Raw genomic sequence first — 20,850 nt, forward strand, 5'->3', positions numbered from 1 at the left:
TGCAATTTGGTGGCATCATTCTGTTATCATTTTATGAAACGTATACCAGCCTTATTGATGAGAACGTGCCTTTTTATTCTTGTGCATGTTTTATTTGCAGCATTAAATACAAGCCTCTCTGCGTGCATGTGTCTGAGCGGGGTGCACTGGGTTGCAGATTAATGGGAGTAAACACTGTTTTATAAATCAGCTGTTTTCTGTTTTTTTTGTTTTGACGGCCCCCTCCCGACCACACAAACACACAAACACACAAATACACAGATTTAAGCGAATGCAGGAAAACAGGCCTGCAGCGAGCTGCATTTGAGGAACATGTTTCAGACGTTGATTTAACATCTACAGATGCATGCGGCTCTCACCTGGTTTGCCAGTGGACAGGATGTTTTTGGGAATGGTGACTCTGTCCTCGGAGATGCGGGCCCAGTCCACCATGCCCCTCCAGCCCTTCATCGGGAAGTTGATGTCGGCGTGACCTGCCACCGGACGCTTGTGGATGCTCAAAACTGTCACAGAAAAAAAAAAATGGACACGACTGTCGCTCTTTGACACATCAACCAGGAGTGATAAACTTTACAGAGTGTGTTTAATGAGTGTGTTTCATATTGTCTGGACAATTGGAAGACCCTTGGAAGTGGTCTCAAAAGAAATGCATTAATTAAAATGTTGGTTTGATATGAATAAGTTTCTTTCTTTGAACTTAAATAAAACTATCGGAAAATTAATGGAAGTATACAATAAGAAAGCAACAATAGAGAGAGTATATGAAAATAAGTATTTGGGCCACAAGCTGGAAGGCCCACATTAAGTATTTGTGTTTGTGTCAGACTGCAAAGAACATTGTAATCCTGCATTGTAAATGCAGACACATCCTGAATAAAAACAACATTACGCTTATTTTCTCATACCCGATCTATTGTGTTGAAATACAGATAACACACACAACAGCACTTAACAAAGAATATGCACATTACAGAAACGAGCAGTGAGGAGAATAAATCATGCTAAGTATCTTGATCACACTAATCCTCTTTTTGTTTAATCACAGATTTAGGAATTTTTGGACTTGGTTAAAGTTAGAACATCATTAGTGTTATTTAAAGCAAGAAATAACATGCTCCCTGAAAACATTCAAAAGTTGTTCCCAACCAGAGAAAGTAATTATCAGTTAAGAGGAAAATTCAATTTTAAACAACCTGGAGTATGTACAGCTCTAAAAAGTAGTTTGTGTAGTCGCTCTGTGGACGGGAAACTCAAAGAAAGTACTATAGAATTTAAAAAGAGATTTTCTTGGTAATTATAAAACTGAACTCTAATCAACTCTTTTTGAACAATTACACAAGGTTCATCCTGTTTTTGTTTATCACACATAAGAAAATCCGACATTAAATTTAATTGTAAGCACTTCTGCTTCTTCTAGTCTCCTCTCAAACAAACTATTTATTTGTGGAAAAAGATGAGACTGTTTGTGTTTGACATGATATTGTTCTGTTTTTTTGTTGTTTTATTCTTGTTTGTTTTGTTCTTTTATGTTCGAGATGAAAAACAGCAATAATAGTCACAGGAGGTCATTCTTGCAGGAGTTGCTGTTTGTCTTCACAACTTCTGCCAATCAAATCAGTTTTCAGAGATCGGCTGATGCTAAATGCTAAGTTTGTGCTAAGTTTGCGCTCTCCGCCTCAGTCGTATAAGGTATCAGGGAACAAGGAGTCCCACAAAACAGACGAAAACAAGTGAATGGAGGTGTAATAAGTGCAGGCTTGAAATCTGTTCTAGTGATTCTAATCTTGGGGGAGTTGGGCTAAAATAAAAGAAGCAACACCATCAGACAGAAAAGAGAACAATAGCGGTTCAAACCTGGCGTCCTCCCACCTCCTGTACAACTTTAAGAGTTTGGAGGGGATCTAACTACATGTTGTCAGCTGATGGAGCGTTCCTCTCGTGGCTCCGCTCATGTGTGAGGTGTGGGAGGTAAAGAGGGGGTCAGCCGCCCCAGGGGAGGCGCGGTGCTGCCGGCGTGGGCGGCTATTTGGCTCCAGACAGCAAGGTGGCACCGCTATAAACAAGACCTCTCATCTGGCCTCAATTCCCACATATTCTCCCTCGACTCAGCTCAAACTCTGCCTCGTTTTTATGTGGAGGTCAAGGAGAGCAGCAGAGCCTCTGTGATGACTGTACCGTGTTGTTTTTTTTTCCTCTCCTTTGAGAAAGTAAGAGTGCCCACAGTCTTTCTGGGTGATGGAGGGAGGCAGCGGGTGGTTGTGAATGTGGATTTAGAATCTCATGAGACTCTTTTCAAACCCTGCCGCCCTGGGGAGTGCTAATATCCACAGTGGGGTTTTTTTTCTTCATGTAAATACTGGGGAACAGAAATAGAAATGCTATTGAAAGAGTTTTGATGTGCCTCAGTGCCATAGCGGAGGAATTTACGACATAGCATGATGCAAATCCCACTCTGAAAAACAAAAATAAGTGTGAAGTGCATATGTACCAACCATTCACTGCAGGTACAAGTGCAGTTTTACTCCCTGCACGTCTTTGTTCTGTGTACATTTAAATGGTTGCTTGCCGCTGTGTGTACTCGAGGTTGTACAGACTAATCGGCGCTTTAAGCATCACGCTGACTGGCCTCCTAGACGACAGGTGAGGAGCCCAGTGGGTCGCTGCAGAAAACTAGCAGCGGGAAACACTTCACTAAAGATGAAGCCCACGCTACCGTGACACGTCAGTCCTGAAATACAACAGACGTATCGTTGGAGTGGATCTGAAGAGGCATCTGTTAAATGCTACTGACGGTGCTGCGTTGCCTCTAGTTTTTATACAGGCTATACATATCTTCAGCTCACAGTATGTAGCACATGAACTGTCTGTTCTCAGCGTATGTGTCCAAAAGTCCGGAATATAGATTAAATTGTGGCAAAGCTTTACTTTCTACTGTGATGTCATCAGAAACTAGTCGGTGTCAACGTGACTTTCATCTCATAAAAGTCGACTTTAAGAAATCTGAGCTGGTGCAACTCCTCGTGTACATCATGTATAAAACATGCAAGACTGATATTAACAGCAGTGATAAGAGTAATAATAGAAGTATATCAAATAAGTCGGTCATAATAAACCACTGCAGATGAATACTATTTCATTATCTGTCCTTAGACTCACCTAAAGCCCAGACTAGACTGATTGCTGAGGCGGAGGTTGTTGATTTTTGTTTGGTCTTTGTATTTTTTATGACTAAATAACAGATCAGTAAGAACCTTGTGCTGTTCTTCATGTTTTTCTTAATTAAACCAGTTTTTTTATGTGAGTGCTGCATCCTGCTACCATCAAGAAGTGTCATTGCTATGGGGAGGGGGGCGTCTGGTCAGGTCTAGGTGTTAACGTCCACACCAATGAATGCCAGTGTCAAAAGTTTCCCATCAGAACACTGAATTATCACAAGATGGTGAATGTTATTTACTTCTCCTGTCAGTGGTTTTAATGTTGTGGCTGAACGGCGATAAGCTAAAATCAATGACAGCGTGACTGAAACTTGTCACTTAGCTAACAGGGCATATAGATTTTAACAGTGGTTTCTGGGGCTGATTTCAGAGGTCACCCTCCTCGCTCCTCTCTTTCATGGACAGATATCATAGTTATTGAGATCAATCTTCAGTGAAAGTAAAGCCGCGATAAGAGAGCTTCTTTGATGCGCCGTGATAACTGTGCCGATCCCCTGTAGATGGAGAGAAGGCTGACCTAGGTTATCGGTGACTTCATACATGTCTTGAAAGTCTTTCATCCTCAGGCCAATGACATCCACAAAGTCCTCCAGCAGACGGAACAGCTCCTTGATGTTGGGCCCCAGCTGAGGAGACAGTGACAGAAAAAAAAGGATTAGAGATTTAACATGGATATTCTGCTCCGCTGTTCAAACCCTTGGCGCTGTTATTTAAAGAAGAGCTTAGCAAGGCTTAGAGGGTTTGTTTAGAGACAACCGAATGCATGGCACTGATCATTATTTAATTATGTGAATGCACGGTAAACGGTTTGTATTTCACATGGTACCTTGTTCCAGACGTTTGTTTGCTCTACTGTTAAATAATTAAGAGCATTTTGAAATTGAATGTTTTATCATCCTGGGCTACTATCAAGGAAACGGTTCAATGGAGACCAGAGAATCTCAAATTTCTCAGATGTGTGGTTTAAGTTGTAAGTCAGTTTTTCCAAAGGGAGAAGGGCAGATGTCAACTTGTTGACCCCAGGGACTTGAGGAGCGGACCACCTGAGTGAGATCAGTTTTTTGGCAAGAAATAAAAGAATAGCTAGCAGAGGTCTGGTGTTAGTACCTGCAACGTTATCAGGTTTACAGTCCAACAAACACACTGAAGGTGACAATAGTGGCACAGGATATTAAGAAGGGAAGGTGTCACAACTCACCTTCATAACACAGCTAAGAGATAAGCTGCAATGAACAATGTGTATTTTTTATTACGTGTACAATATTATTAAATATGTGTTCAATACTCAGTGAACTGACCCAAAGAGACCAAACATTGTTCTGATACAGACTTCTGTGCCTATATAAGGTACCTTTTGGATGATATTATGTATATTGTATGTATATCATTCTGTCTCTATAAGTTCACTTTCCAACTTTAATACTTTTTAGTATTTAATCATTAAGTTTTATTAAACTTGATTCAGGGAAACGCACAAGAATTTCAAAGTACTGTAATGTAGCGGTGCAAATGTCAAATAAACTATCTATTCAGCTCTAAACCATAGACAATATAAAGATGGATGAGGGAAGCCAAAGCGAGCAGAGCTCCCCCTGGTGACTAACTACAGTATAGGTGATAAGCTCCACCCCCTCTGAGTAAGTGGGCGGGACTTAGGCTGAAATAAAACACTAAAATACATATCAAATCATTTTGAAGAATGGTTTCTTTCATTTTAGGGCATTTTTCTAGACCCTCAAACTGATGAATGATTAAGTAGGGACCTTTTCCCTCAGAACTGAATAGGATCTCGGGGAACCTGACAGAGTCAGTCTGTAATCCCTTCACTAAATTATGTTGGGTTCATGTTAAAGTGCTTTTAAAGAAAAAAATACATGAAAAATGTCTAATCAACCAAAGATTTTCTGCAGTACCAGCGTGGACGCTCTGTTGAAGACTTGTATTTTAGAGTTAATTGTGTTTGGGTTTTAGTTATTTGATGCTATAGAAACAGGATGTGACATGATGGCATCTACTACAACCGATCCGTAAAGTGTGAGTTAAAAAAAAAAAAAAAGCATGTTTCTTTGTAAGTGGTGGAGCTACAGCAGAGCGTAGTTTTAATTCAACAAAAATGTAGTAGTAGTAGTAGTAATAGTGTGGTACACTTTGAAAAGACACTTCTGTGGATCTTGGGCTTTTCAGTCCTGAATGTGACCCCAAAACTGCTCTCACAGCGGTTTCAAAGAGTCATAGGCAGAGGAGTCGCACTGAGACACATTTTTTCTCTTTAAGGGAACCTGCTGATATCAAACATTTTCCAGCTCCCACTAAAGTATTGCCATACTGTCCATTCAGTGCCACAGTGTCTCATATTCCACACAGCTACGACCAGAAACACCATTTACAGTTTGTGCATCATGGTCTTTCTGTAAAAAACCTTCATTCTGGTCGAGCTGGAGCTTTCACAGCTGAAAGTATTAACAGTCAGAGAAGCAATAACAGTTGCATCTCCTTTGTGTAACCACAAATTACATACTGGAGGATACAAACTTCTAGGTTGGATTATTTATCTGCGTACTTCTGTCTGTATGGTGACACTCATGAGAACAGGCGGGGGGGCTGGATGGCTGCACGGCGGCACGAATAGTGATGCACAAGTGGATGAGTGCAACAGATGGATGAGTGGGTGTTTGAGTTGACTTGGTTACTCATTAGCTATAGTTATTTCTGTTCTTCGGCTGTCCCCGTCTCTCCTTCCTCCTCTACCTCTGTCTGTCTGTGTGTCTGTCTGAAAAGACACAGGTGGGCTGCAGGTCCACCTGTGTCTTTGTTGCAGCGCTCCAACAGCGGGCTCATTATAATTACTGTACATAAAGTTCAACAGAATATACAATTACCGACGAGGGAACTGTGGAAGTTTTGTTTTTTCGAAGGGGGGGGAGATACTAACCAGTTGCGCTTCCTCCCATCGCTCCCTGTTCTCCTCCATCAACAGATTGCTGACTGACTGCACAAAGTTCTGCAAAACAGAAGAGAAAATGTTTAATGTTTTAGGATAAGGATAGTCTGTTTTATTGTTCTGTGTGTCCATTAGAGCTTTACTCCTATAGTTTTGCGCTTTCGTGTAAAAAATGCATTTTCAAGCCTGATGATCTCTAACGTTTGTTCTTCCGATATCTTCTCTCCATCCCACCTCTAAAACCGTAAGTCCAAAGAAACTGTAAGTGCACCACTAAAGACGTATATCAATGCTCAAACCCTCATGTCCGCGCTGCTGGGGCTGTAGTACGCCCTCCTGAAGATCTCCGTCATGTTCTTCAACACGTCCACGATGGCCAGGAGATCACCGCTGTAGCTGGTCCCGTCACTGGACGTCACCCTCAGCTTGGTCATCACCTCCGAAACGCCATCTCCAACAAGGCCGCGCTGTGCTTTGGACAAATGTTCCCGAGTCTGACGGAGAAAAGGGGCTCCTTTTAGTTTTCACATCGTCACATAAATCTTCAAAAATCTACTCCCTAATCATAAATCTTTCAAAATCTACACCCTAATCATCGTTTAGGGCTTTCAGAAGGAAATGCATGACCACTTTGAGGCTTCCAGACGTGTAAAAGAAGATTGATGCTCACTAAAGTTTGTATACTGCGATAGTCGTTGGAGATGCACTTCATGTAGGTGGGATTCTCCCAGTAGGCGATGCCCTCCTCATCCAGGGTGCAGCGGCGCAGGATGAGTCCTGTGGAGTAAGAGTATAAAGACGCTTTTAGGGTTAGGGTTAGGGGTTAGGGACGTTGATGCAGTAACCTACGTACATAGCCTACACCAGTGTGAGCCATTTATACGTTAAAACACCACCCATACAGTAGTTGGTGCTGTGTCTTTTTAGCCAGTCAGTTTAATTTTTGTTTCTACTTCCTGTTTCAGTTTCAACAATGGTGACATGAGCCATACAAATGTCTGCATCTCCAAACCTCTTCAGTTAACCTGACCAATTCTTTATTGATTCAAAACAATCAATTAGAAGATTGTGGAGATGGAGAAGCAGCCAGCATTACTAAAGTGGAAACACATTAAATGGACTAAAGTCCTATTCAACATCTCTGTGATTTAGAGGTGAGTTTTTACTTTTTTGTGACTGTTGTTTGATTTGTGTCATTTTTCTGCCACTTTTCACTTAAGAATTATGAAGGATGTGCTATAATGATAACATGTAATGGACAGATGTTAGAGCCCAAAGTCGAGATGTCGTTGAACTATTCACCAGTTTAGATGCGGATTAAATCACTAAATCAATAATTAAAGTGTTCATCTGCAAAGGTGGAGCTGATTTAATGGTTACAGGTCGTTGGTAATCTCTTCCCCCGGGGTTAAATAGTATCAAAAAAATAGAATTTTATATTTGCAAAGTAATTAAACCTGTCTCTGACACGCAGTGAAGTGAGACGGAAAGTAGCAGAGCCACAACAACGGAACGTGAATTTGAGTAAAACACTGAGTTTGTTTATCCTGTGTGAATACACCACATGAAACACAGACGTAGACGTAGATATTTGAATCACAGGACGTCCTCAGGTAAAACTAATCCCGCGCGAACAGGGTTTAAGAAGAAGTAGAAAGAATTTCAAAAGTTATGTGTGAGCGTACCCATGGCATTTGGAGGACAGCGTACTGCTGCTGTATCCCCAGCTGGAGTCATCTTCCACACCACGTTGGAGAAGTTGTCCTCGCCACATATCTCGTGAGGTTCTGTATTCAGAGGAGCAGATAATCATGAGTCACACTGGAGGTTTAAACATCATTTTTAAGCATTGCATGTTTAAACGTCCCCCTCCTCTGACCTGGACATCTCTTCTCGTTACAGCGGCGGACCTCTTCCCGTTCTCCGGGACAAGCCTGCCCTCCAAAAAAGGGCCCATAGCAAATCCTGTTTCTCTGCTGACTGCCCCCTCCACAGGTTTTAGAACAACCCGACCACAAGGACCACGGCTGCCACTTGCCATCCACTGGGAGAAGGAAAGGAACGAGAGGGACATATGTAAGAAAAACTTGATAATGAAGATGACACTGGCCTACACTACTTTCATCAACTCAAAGAGGCTTTTATTGTCATTTCAACCATATATAGCAGGTAAAATGCAGAACGAGATGAGAGGATGATCCTCCAAGGCCAAGGCAAGAAGTTTGTTCTGAAAGGTATGTCAACAAACACAAAGCTATTCTGTTATTTAGCTCCACAGAGTTCAGTGCTAGGAATATTGTAAATAAAGAGTTGAGAAGGAAGCAGCTGCATTAAGTGTAGACAGAAGTTGTGAGTGATTGGAGGATAATAGCAAAGCTGATGGAAAAACTAGTGCCACCCCCTTTCATGATGCTGTCTGAAGTAGTATTACCACTGGTCCTGACTTCCTGTTGCTGGACAACAGGACAACCTCAACCCAATCGTAACATATTGGTATAGGGTGAACTATGAAGGTGTGCACGAGTTTCGTACCTGGACACTCCCCAAGGAAGCAGTCGATGGTCTCCAGCCATTCCCCTCTGCACTCAGAGCCCCCGTACGAGGGGCCGTTGCACTCCCTGGTTCTCTGCGTGGTGCCATTTGAACAGGAGGTGGAGCAGGCGCTCCAGCTGGACCAGTCGTTCCAGACTCCATCCACTGACGACAATCGGGGTCAGTGACATCAGCAACAGAAAGACAGAGCGCTACGTCAGCTCTCTGAGGCAGTACACTGATTCAAAGAAATGAAGCTATGTACAAGTTTCCAAACCTCCCCACTCCCAACCCTGTCTGCTCTTTGTTCTTCTTTACAATGCCATTGCAGTAACAGGGATTAGGGGTTTTCCTTTCACTTATTTTCCTCAGGTCCTGTATAGCAATAAACTTCTCTGCATTGACTAACATGCTCTTTATTTGTGACTAATGTGTTGCATTGCTTGAGATCACTTAGCACTCCATATCCACGTGGTGCTCCTAGCTTCGTATTTCCACTTGAACCACAGTTCTTGGGTTATGTTATGGTTGAAATGGACACGTTTAAGTGTGCTTCAAATAAATTAGTATTATTAATGCTGGATAAGTGGTGCTTATGGATCAAAATGGTAACACAGCAAGGTATAGTGAATGAACAAGATGACTGTCTTTAAAGGTATTGCTAATGGTCCCAAGGTTCTGCTGTGTATGTATTCAGAAAGACGGAATCTAAAGTGAAGCCAAAGCAAACAGAGCTCCCCCTGGTGGCTGTTTGCAGTACAGGTCATAAGCTCCACCTCCTCCGTGTTAGTGGATGGGACTTGGGCCTAAAACTGAAGCACTAAAATATACGTCAAATCATTTTCTGCAGTTATCAGAAAAAGTCTTGTTTTAGTTATTTGATGCTGTAGAAAAAAAGGAATTCTTGGACCATACTGATCAGACCTGGCTCTAAAATCGCAAGATGCTGCCACCCATATACCCGGGAATAGTTAGTTTGGCCAATGCAAGCAAGTGAGGATGCAGTGTCCATATTTATATACAGTCTATGGTTCAAATAGGTTTGTTACAAATGTTGGGTTGCAACATTCAAAACGTGGCAGACATGGGAAGATGACAAAAAGATCTACACACAGTCTGTAATTTTTTTTTTTTTTAATTTAAAAAATAAAAATAGAGAAAAGTTAAATCGTTCTACTTTCCCTCCCTTCCACAATTGCCACTAATTGTTTGTTGAAGTGGATGTGATTGTCAAATTGTTGGTGTAGGTAACAACAATCACTGGATGCAGCCAACGACCCATAAGTACTGCTCCTGTAAATGCAACGATTGTCATTTTTCTGCAATGCATTGTGAACACATCCGTTCAGTCGAGCTAAGTGGTGCGCTGGGGTGCTTCCTCACCTGGACAAACGGCTATGTTGCAGAACTTGGTCTGCTTCTCTGGGCCCTCGCAGGCATCTCCCCCAAACTGTGGGGGGGTGCAGGTTCGTGTACGGGACCTGTAACCTCGGCCACAGGTCGACGAGCACAAACTCCACGGCGACCACTCGTCCCACGCGCCGTGAACTGCAATCAGAGCAGCTAGGGATATGATTTATAGACACACAAACACAGGCTCCTTTAACTGCACGTCAACAACACAATATAACCACTGTGAGCCAGTTATGAATTTTTTTCCAGGGATCATGTATTTGTTAAGGTGATCTGGGTTTCTGAGTTGAGGAGCCTCCCTGCCTGCCTGCTTGTGCGAAAGCCTGAGGAACATCTTGAGAAGGTAAACAGTAGGAAAAGCTCTATCTGTGAAGCGGGCGTAGAGATCATTGTTGGTGCCAGGGGTTAGATAAAGTCAGGTCTTGTGTGGGTGAGGCTGGGTCCAGGAGAGGGCTGGGCGAGCGCAGGGAGGTGGCAGGAGGAAGTGAATGGGGTCGGGAGGCACCGGCTTACCTGGACAAACGGCAGAGTTGTTGCAAGGTCTCTGCTCTCTCAGTGGCCCACTACACTGGGTGCTGTAGGAGGAGGACACACAGAAACGAGTGCGACTCTGCCAGCCCTCCCCACATGTGGCAGAACACACACTCCACGCTGACCACTCCTCACCTGAAGCTGAGTCTACTGAGGAGGAAGGGTGGGTAAAAGGATGGGAGGATAGGGGAGAAATAGGAGGAAAAGGAAAGGAGAGGGCCATAACTAATTATCATGCAGGATGCTGCCGCTCTGGCCAACAGAGGAAGGGCTGTGGTGGTGTGCGTAAAAGGTAGATTGTAGCTGTGCCGCATTTCGGGAGCCGCCTCTGTCAAAGGCCTAATGCAGTGTTTCCTGATGGATAAAAGATTTTCAGTTCAAGAAGTTCCTACGAATGTGTCTAATAAATGGGCTGACTTCTTTGCAGATGGACCCACTGCTCACAAAATAACCTGCATCACCGTGTACGGAAAGAATCAACCTTCCAATCAACTTTGTGCACCGCGTGCTTCAAAGGAGGCGGCCCCTGAAATGGACCCCAGCTTCGGGTCTGCTTGTCCTTCGTCATCTGTGAGGTTTCTGATGGCATATCCTTCGCATTGACTTCCAGCGGAAGTGAATGCCACTGGCTTAGAATATGTCATCTTTCCACTGGCCACGACTGCCGATCTGATGGGTCATCAGTGGACCGATAAGGGAAACTCGGGCAGTCTCGGCTGGGGGGGGGGTAGCAGGACGAGGAGAACTGAACAGGAAGTCGGGAATCGATCAGCAAGTTAAAGTGATACTTCGCCGAAAATCTGACAGGAAGTTGGAGTTTTTTTTGCATTTTGAATCGATCAATAACCACGGTCAGCTCAGATTCTATGTAGTCCTATGGATTTTGTGTAATATGATCCATTTCTGTTGCAGGTCAGTTTTCCTACGAGTGACTTCTTGAAAACACTGACATGAATTCAGACTCTGAGTATACAAACCACAATTCGTTTGCAGCCACCTTTTCAAGGAACGTCTAAAAATCTGTTTTTTTTTTTTTGCAAGAAAGGGATAAAAAATACTGATACCTCTGATTAGCCTAGCTTAGCACTGACCCTGGAGGCTGCAATGTGTCCTTTGAAGGAGACAGCAGCCGAGCCCTTTTTCTGACGCATTTTTGGAGTCTTTTCAGACCATTGTGCCTTTTCAAGTGAAACCCTGGCCAGACGGATATTTATTTGTGTTGTGTGCGGACTAAAGAAATGAGGCGCAGCCCACTTCCAGGCTGAATGCTAATCTACGGCGGACAAGTCCAAACTCCACATGCACGGACGTCAGGCTGATATCCACCTTCTCATCTAATTCGTGGAAAGAGAGGATTTGGTTGCTACCGCTGCCGATTTTGGGTAGAGTATCACTTTAACAGAGAGGGAGGACTCCATATGTATATATAAAATAATATAGTGTTTTACAGACAGGGCACAGTGTCCTGTTATAACCTCACATAAAATACAGTTTCACTATGTTCAGGTGGGGTCCATGTTGGAATCAGTCCACTGTGGACGAGGCACTATCATGGGAGATTTTGATAGATGTGCATATTTTAAGTGAGTGCTGGACTGTCTAGGCTGTGGGTGTCCTACGTTTTTTTTTTTCTTCTGCTTTCGTTTGTTGTGTTATACTGTTGTTTTTGTACGAGTGGTCACCCAAGCTGCCACAGTGACTGATGCGAGGGATCCCTCTGCGTCCCGTTGTCTTACCTGTCTGGGGGCTCTGCTGTCCGCCGCGGGCCTTGTCTACGTCGTCTCGCTTGCGGCTGTCCACCGAGCGAAGCGATTGGCTGCGAGAGGGGTGGCGACCTTTGCCTAAAGGAGGGTGAGGCAAGGCCGGGGGGAGGAGGAGGGGGGAGGGGGGGGGCGGGGGTTAGCAACCAGAGCTCCGTCATCAATAGCTTATATTTGGGACACAACCGTGACGTGATTGGTCACCCAGAACAGCATCAGCCAAACTTGGGACTTGTGTGGTGCTGTTTGTGTTAATGTGCTGCGCGTTTTTTTTTTTATATGTATATTGTTGTATAGTGTATCTTCAAATGTCTCCGATGGCTTGAATAACTAGTAAAAACACATAAACACAATGACTTCCTACTGAAATTCGGGCAGAAATGTCGAGTTCTGCACAAATTAAGCTAAATGTTTAAGAACAATTCGGTGAAAGCGCAAAAACGTCTTGGTGAATGGCTTCTATGTTGATTTCCTGTGTCCCTTTAGCCATTTGTGGGTTTTAACGATTTTGACAAACTGTGCATGCATGGTCTTCAAAAAGGTTGACCATGTTTTTTTTTGTTTCTTTTTCATCGATCAAAGTCCCCTTTCCAACATGCACTCCTTAAGTCAATACGCTGACTTATAGAGGATGGATACGCGAGCAAGATGAACAAGATGTAAGAAAAGGAAAGCCAAAGAAAGAGAAAATAGCTGTAAAAAGAAAAAAAACACTTTGCACACATCGCACACACTCGTCTTTTTTTTTTTTGTTTTAACCACAGAGCTGAAAAAGATCCGTCACTGCTGACGGACGTGGACGAGGAGCTCACCCGTGCAGGACTGCGAGTTGCAGGGACGGCCCTCCTCGACTACGCCCTCGCACAGGAACGACTCCTCCGGGGGAGACTGGCAGGTCCGAGTCCGTGACTGGATCCCGCCTCCGCACTCACTGCTGCACTGTGCCCACTGGCCCCACACACTCCAGCCACCTGGAGACATACAAACGATAACGCTAAATGTTAGACAGGTACTGTCAGAAGTTGGGCTAAACACGAGAACAAATGCACCAGTCTCTCAGAACTGAAGAAACTACACGGATGAGGTGCGAAATGTCTCCAAGAAACTCTACAAGTCCAGTTACTCTTCTTTTTTTTCTTTTTTTTTTTGGATGAACAAATGCAGTGTTTTCGGAAACAGTTAAGGGGCACAAACTAATGATGATTGCTGGGCTCTGCATTAAAAAAAAATAAAAAAAATAAGGATTGTTTGCCCTCAGTGGTTCAGACGACGCAGGGACATCATCTGCAGCTACGCGCGTTGCTCAAACCAGCACATTTCCATATTTAAATTGAACCAAACATCTCAAGGCTTGTTCAGTTGTACGGTCAAAATAATGCGTCAACCGCACAGAACAAGGCAAAGTTTAGATATTGTTAAGATGAGTTTACCAACATGAAAACTGCAATAATGGAATGCTTCGGTGCCGATATTTTTGTTTGCTGATGTAACCTGTGTGAAGTTTCTCATTTAAATGTTGATATTTCCACATACTTGCTGCCATGTAACTGTTGAGCAGTAACAGAGGAGAAAAGGAGCACAGAACGCCTTAGCTCCTTTAGCTCCTTCGGGACTTTCCCATCACAGCTGCAACTATTCGCGATAAGTGCATCCCTAGAAGTGAATGAATGGTGTGTGGTCAAACACACAAATACGGCACAGATAAACACCTTTAAAGAAAAAATAATCTTATCATTAGCCTTACAGAAGGAAAACATGGACCTAAAAGGAAGTCAAGACTTTATCCTGTCTGTACCAACCCAAGGAAACCCTGTTTTACCAAACTGAAGAAAATGTAGCTCCCTAAGGAGCCCTGAGTGTGTGGTTGCCCTCAGAGAGTCGCCAAACATGGTTGTTTTGTGACAGATGTGAAGCTACGATCAGCCTGTGACCACCGTGTTGTGTTGTCTGTCATGTCTCCGGGTCTTGTGGCTACAATAATTTATGGCTCAGTCTTATCTCATGTTATTCCCTGGCTGAACTGTATGTCACTGCTTCTAGTTCAAATATATTTATCTGCATTGATGTGTATTAGCTAGCACAGTAGCAACCACGGCGCACAGCTGATAAGAGGCACGGAGCACAGTCGGTTTATCTCAGGGGCTGCAAAGCCAACTGTGGCCCGTGGGCCATTTTTAATTGTCCCGCAACAAATCCTAAGCATCTGGTGGAATATAGCTCACACTCGAGACTTGAGCTTGACTGTATTGTAATATTTAGGGTCTTGAATGGTGCAGCTTAAGCTTATGGAAGATTAATCTAAGACGACTTTTGCTACAGGTGACAAACAATGGCAGAACCAAAGGAACCAAAGACACCAGTTTCACACACGGTGGAAACAGGAATGTTTCTTCACAGAAAACGAGGAGAAGTGTTTCTGTTTGGTACGAAATGAAACTGTTGCTGTGGTGAAAGAGCAGAATATACAACGACGCCAAGAAACCAAAACTCAGACCTACACTGGTGCAGAACGGGAGCAGAAAGTTATGCTAATGGCGGCCAACTAGCAATGCTAACATGCTAACAAAATACAGGACGATAGCCAGTTCTGAGGTCCTCAACTCACTGCCTGAGATTGTGTAACCTCCCTCAGATAATGACTGAATAAAGGACTAATGTGCCTAGAAAGAAAGGCGGGAATCCAACGTTAGCATGTCTAGAAACACAGCGGTGCGGCAAATTGAAGACTTGATGGCATGAGATGAGAAGACAGATTCCACCGATCTGTATCTGTGACGTTCTTCACATCTCATCCACCAAACTTCCTGCATCCCTGCCAACCATCCTTCAGTCCAAAGCATCACTGTTCCCACTGAGCACAACAATAAGTTAAAAATATATATTCCACAGTATCTGCGTGATAATAAGCGTGAAATATACACCTCTTCCCTCTCAAAGCAAACACACGGCGGATGAGACGAGCAACCTGCAACACCACGCCTGCGATGAACACAACAGACTGATGGTATCTCGCAGCGAAAGAGGATCTGAGGGGAGATTTTTCCTCTAAAACAGAGGTGTGATGAATGCCATTGTCATTGTGAAACTCCCTCTTCGACCATTCTGATTTAATGCGCTCCATTAAGATGTGTGCTGATAGAGGAGGAGCGAGTGAAGAGCTGCCAAATCTCTCTCTCCCACTCTCTGTGTCCTGCCTGCGTGCTCATAAATGTTTAATGGCACAGACAGATGCCTTTCAGCCCCCACAGGCGACAACAAATATGTATTAATCTGCATGAATAGAACATGAAGTTGGCCCACATCCAGACACACACGTTTTTAATTACTCGCAAGTCAGTGTCCTCTGGGGTAAGTCCAGGGATGTGGGAGGGCGCTGTGGAGAGCACTTGAGTCAGTCAAGAGAGTCAAACATGCGCACACACACACACACACACACACACACACACACATCCACACTTCCTTTTCCAGCTGTGCGTCATCTGGCCGGGTTGGTGCGATGAGTCAAACTTTATGGATTTAAAGAGACGGATTGTCGTGTAGAAAGCGCAAACCTGTAAATGATTTCCCTTTCCTTTTAGAGATGAAATTAACCGGCCACGGTCGACCACGGTCAATATCTGTTTGTTGTCAGCCGGCTGGCCGAGTGTCGCCCATGTGTTTACTTATGGCTGCGAAATTGGATTCGCTCACATAACCAGAACAGAGCAGGAACCGTAGGACCATGGTATGATCTGGAAGACCAGTCATCAATCACTGGGCCTGTTATGTAGTAATCCCAGGATGAAGCTGTGTCTGTTGTGGTGAATTCCAATCAGAGGGTTAAATACTTTATACACTGATCAGGTATAACATTATGACCACTTTCCTAATATTGTGTAGGTCTACCTTGTGTCTCCAAAGTGGTTGTGACTCATCAGATAATGGACATGGGCCTTCTGAGGGTCTTCTGTTGTGCCTGGCAACAGGATTTTGCTGGTGGGGGCCTTTCAGTCCTATGAGTTGAGGGGAGGGGCCACTGTGCATCATCCCACAGATACTTGATCAATTTGGGATCTGGTGAATTTGGCGGTCAGGTCAACATTTTGTGCTATTCTTCATGTTTTTTGTTTTTTGAATTGTTCCTAAGCTGAATCTTGCCATCAAGGAGCGTCATTGTGGTGGGGGCGTTTGGTCTGGTCTAGGTGGGTGCTACATGTTTGAGTAACATCCACATGAATGACTACCAGGTCCAAAAGTTTCCCAGCAGAACGTTGAATTGTCGGAGGATGCTCAGTGTTATTTACTTCTCCTGTCAGTGGTTTTAATGTTGTGGCTGATCAGTGTAGTGCCACCATGCGCCCCAGCAGTAATATTGATGAGCTAAAATCAATCAGAGCAGAATACTGCGTCGTCACAAGGCAGCGGTCACATTTGTTAACGTTTACTCTGTGTTCCATGGCTTTGTTTCAAGCTGGATGACCATTCATTTCTTTGTTTTATATTATTTTATGCAATATGCTTACAGTGCAACCAAAGATGGTGTCATAATACCGTACAGTAATACAGGGGTAGTGGACTTTAAAGAAACAATCTTGAATATTTCATTTTATATCTGTTAAGTCACCATTTGAAACGCTTTACAAAACCCAGCCTGACGTCACCAGAGCAAAAACAAGAGACTCCTTTTAACTGGAAGAAAACCTTGAGCAGAACCCAGCTCATATAGAAAGACCCATTTGCTTGATGCCGGCCGGGTGGAGACAGAAAAAGAGAGAGAAGAGAGGAGATAGTTGCTACAATGATTGAATATAAGAGGCATCATAGGCAGGTTGGAGAATGATGCATTCATGTAGGAGAGAATATCTGCAGGAGGCCATGAAGACTGTGCAGGTTTATGAGAGCACTGCAGCCCCACAGGTTAGAAACACACAGCTCCAGGCCACGTATGAAGGCAGGGAAGTAACATGAAGGCGACTGAGCCAAGCGCTTGCATCTACAGAGTTAAACTCCGTGTCTGTGGTGACGCTACCCTGCGACAATCCCCAAAGCGCACACGGTTAGTGGAGTGCATTAAATCACCGCTGAGAGGGCAGGCGGAACAATTGCAGCAGACTCGCTTGTCGGCTCACCTGTGCATGAAGCTGTTTTTAAATCCTCTGATAGACCTGCATGTAAATATCACCTGACAGAAAAATACAAACAAACAACAACAAACAAAAAGAGGGAGGGGCGCCCTAATAGCTCTCCTGGTTGAGTGGGTTCCCTGTGAACTGAGGCCGCACGGTGATGCAGGTTTGACTTCCTGCCTTCCAGCCCTATTATTTCCTGTCGCTCTCGAGTACCAGCCATCAAATGAAGGCATGGGAGGCCAATAAAAAGGTACAGGTTTGTCATGGTGGGCTGACCCAACTGCCAACGGAGAACTTTCACCGTTTAGATTCAAAAACACACCTGCAATCACCACGAGTGACGGCATCTTCAAGACTGTCACTTCGATGCATCGCGACTAATTTGCACAGATTTGTAGGTTTGCTGCGCTGTCATGGTATGTCAAAAGACCAACATCCATTGCGTGCAAAACAATGATAAACCTCGCAAATTTTTTAAAAAAGTTATTTAAAATGGAATTTAAATAAATTGCATACACAACGTATTGAGTCTGACAAGGGAAAGATGTCTGAAAGTTCTTGGACCACATATCAATGGCCTACATGTTCCTTCACCAGCATAAACACAAACACTCGAGTGGATTTATGTTTCATACAACACCCTCCTGCCAGAAATGCACAATAATCGCATGGGATTTGTATTACCTGGGTCTGCCAGGTGATTTAGCAATGACCCCCTTTGAGATCTAATAGTTTTGAGCTTGTTTTGGTTCTTTTCTGTGCATACATGCCAACCCAGCTTCCATAATTCTAGAGTGAGAAAGAGACGTAAAAAGGCCAAGGAGGAAACAAAAGAAAGAATGAAAAAAAAGAGAGCACATTACATCTGATGAGTAATTTGTGTCGACCACAGAACCAGTCAGTTAAGGTCACTGAGTGCCGTATAGGAGGGTTTGACTCCCACCCAGGGTCCAGAGCCAGTGCAGTAGGTGGACGGGGTTTGAATCCCACCGAGAGCATAGCCAGTAGGATTACATGACAACTGGGTTTGAATTCCACCCAAGAGGCAGCGATAGGACGGGAAGGCGGGGTTCAAGTCTCGCTCAGGGACGAATTCAGAACAACATCTGAGACCTCGGTCCAGAAAAATGAAGCACTAGGAGCAGCTGAAGCCCTGTTTGCACAGGATTAGTTTTACCTGGGGACGTCATGTGATTTAGAAATGACCCAACTTTCCTCCTGTGTTTCCTTTCATGTGGAGCGCTGGCAGGGATCTGCTACTACATGTCAGAGGACATTTTACACTTTAAAAGATCCTAATGGATAATAAAATATATTTCTGATACAACTGATCCCGAGGAAGAACTTACCAGCTGGCAGTATTTAAATCAGCCCGACTGAATGTGCCAGTGAACACATTTATGCTTTAGTCAATGATTTCATCCGTCTAAATGGGTGAATAGTTCAGTGACATCTGTCCAAACTTTGATTTATAGCACATCCTTCATAATTCTTAATTGACAAGAGGCAGGAAAAAAATTAATTAAACAAATCTTGAAAAAGTAGAATCACATCCCCCAAAATCACAGAGATTCAGATTGGATTAGTTTTTATCACAGGTTCTCTGCGTTATGAGAAATATTGGAGGTAACTTTTGCTTTTTACGAGGAATAAGATCATAGACGAGTCCCTAAACCTAACCCTAACCCTAACCCTAACCCTAACCCTAACCCCAACCCTAAACCTAACCCTAACCCTAACCCTAACCCTAACCCTGACCCTAAACCTAACCCTAAACCTAACCCTAACCCAGGTAAAACTAGTCCTGTGTGAATAAGACCCCAGACTTTGAGGGCCAGAGTTTAGTGGATGATATATGGAACAACATAGTGTTGAGTTTTTAAAGACGTTCATCATTCAGCACCTGACACCTTTGCTGGACTTAGAACTATTCAACAGCTGTGGTATACGACAGATTTATGATATTTTTTTATTCTGCAAACCAATTCAGGGGTTCAACATTTTCAGTCCTTTGTGTTTTGTGCCCATTTGATCTCTAAATAAGGTGGTATTTTTCAAACATACCATATATTGCGGTAAACACTGGTCGAATTAAATAATACAGAGTAGCAGTGATGTCAAATGTTTCTGTAGCGCTTCTGTTTTTTTGTTTTTTTTTACTCTAGAGTGAGCCTGGTGCATTAGTATAACCTTCAGCCGCACTCCTGAATCATTCTGGCTTTATTGCGACCAAATATGCTTTATGAATACAGAGGAAGATTAAGGGCAGTTTGGAGCAAAGGACAGAAGCTCCCTCTGTCAAACGAAGGCGAAGCCAGAAAGGAGGCGGCGGTTGGTTCCATTTACAGATAACATTCAGTCCGACGCAGGAGAAAAATAAAGAGATATCTTTTTTTTTAACTTTTTTTTTTTAAATATATTTCCTGCCCAATAATAACCAGGGTCGGGACGCAGTGTTGTCTTTCTCCCTCTGCAAGGACGTTTCATTGTGTTCTTAATAATTCAGAGGGGGTCTTTTGTCAGAATACCCCTGACAGCAGGAGCGGCTGCAGCGCAGTCCAAGGAGCCACAATAAGCCTTAAACCCGTCCTCCTTCAACGCAACCCCCCCCCCTCACACAAAAATAAAAAAATAAAAAAATAAAATCCCAGATTTACTTTGACCTTCACATTTCTTCAAAAACACGCATTTTCCCCTTCAATTACTCCATGTGAGGGTATAAGTGGCTTTACAGTTCAGTGAGCGCATACATGTGTGTGTCATGCTTTTTTTTTTTTTTCTTCTTTTTGCCAGTAATGAACTTTTTCAAAGTCACCTTTTCCTCCTGTTTGGAGTACGAGGGGGTGAGAGGATGGAAATCTCCTCTTACGGCTCAAGTTTCTGCACCACTGAAATTGTCAATAGCTGCCACTAACCGCACACTCACAGGCTCGAACCTCTTATAGATAGGGTTACTGCAGATTTATCGATTCAAACGTGTGTGTGTGTGTCTGTGTGTGTGTGTGTGTGTGTGTGTGTGTGTGTGCGTGAGGAGCAGAGATGGGACCGAAGAATGGGTGAAATATGATGTTGACAGCTGTTGTAGAAACAAGCAGGCACTTGAGGAGAGGGGAGGAGGGGAGGAGGAGGAGGAGGGGAGGAGGGCGTTAAGAGAGACGGAGACAAGAGGATGAGAGAAAATAATCACAAAAAACATGAAATGCAGGCAGAAAACGGGTGGTGGGGGGGGTGGTGGTGGTGGGGGGGTGCGGTTCACACAAAGCCGCACAGCCGAATGAAGGATAAGGCGAGTGCTGACACCCAGAGGACAGAAGCAGTCAACTGCACGGCGGAGATAACAGGCGGTGAAA

General features: G+C 43.8%; 1 protein-coding gene across 12 annotated transcripts in view; it reads right to left on the reverse strand.

The window, feature by feature from the left end:
• Positions 1-20,850, reverse strand: part of adgrb1a (adhesion G protein-coupled receptor B1a) — a 160,671-nt gene that overhangs the window by 63,768 nt on the left and 76,053 nt on the right. For 6 of the 12 annotated variants that reach the window (XM_047598667.1, XM_047598666.1, XM_047598679.1 and 3 more), the window contains 12 exons: positions 13,205-13,363; positions 12,369-12,473; positions 10,615-10,782; positions 10,072-10,251; positions 8,689-8,853; positions 8,036-8,200; positions 7,842-7,943; positions 6,827-6,933; positions 6,456-6,650; positions 6,148-6,216; positions 3,733-3,841; positions 360-503 (listed from right to left, as the gene is read on the reverse strand). In XM_047598667.1, the coding sequence (XP_047454623.1) occupies positions 360-503; positions 3,733-3,841; positions 6,148-6,216; positions 6,456-6,650; positions 6,827-6,933; positions 7,842-7,943; positions 8,036-8,200; positions 8,689-8,853; positions 10,072-10,251; positions 10,615-10,782; positions 12,369-12,473; positions 13,205-13,363 (1,668 nt within the window). The remainder of the gene's footprint in view (positions 1-359; positions 504-3,732; positions 3,842-6,147; positions 6,217-6,455; positions 6,651-6,826; positions 6,934-7,841; positions 7,944-8,035; positions 8,201-8,688; positions 8,854-10,071; positions 10,252-10,614; positions 10,783-12,368; positions 12,474-13,204; positions 13,364-20,850) is intronic. The other 6 variants (XM_047598670.1, XM_047598673.1, XM_047598676.1 and 3 more) reach the window with 5 other exon arrangements.

This window comes from Mugil cephalus, chromosome 11 (assembly GCF_022458985.1).
Source record: "Mugil cephalus isolate CIBA_MC_2020 chromosome 11, CIBA_Mcephalus_1.1, whole genome shotgun sequence".
In the NCBI taxonomy this organism is placed as follows: domain Eukaryota; kingdom Metazoa; phylum Chordata; class Actinopteri; order Mugiliformes; family Mugilidae; genus Mugil; species Mugil cephalus.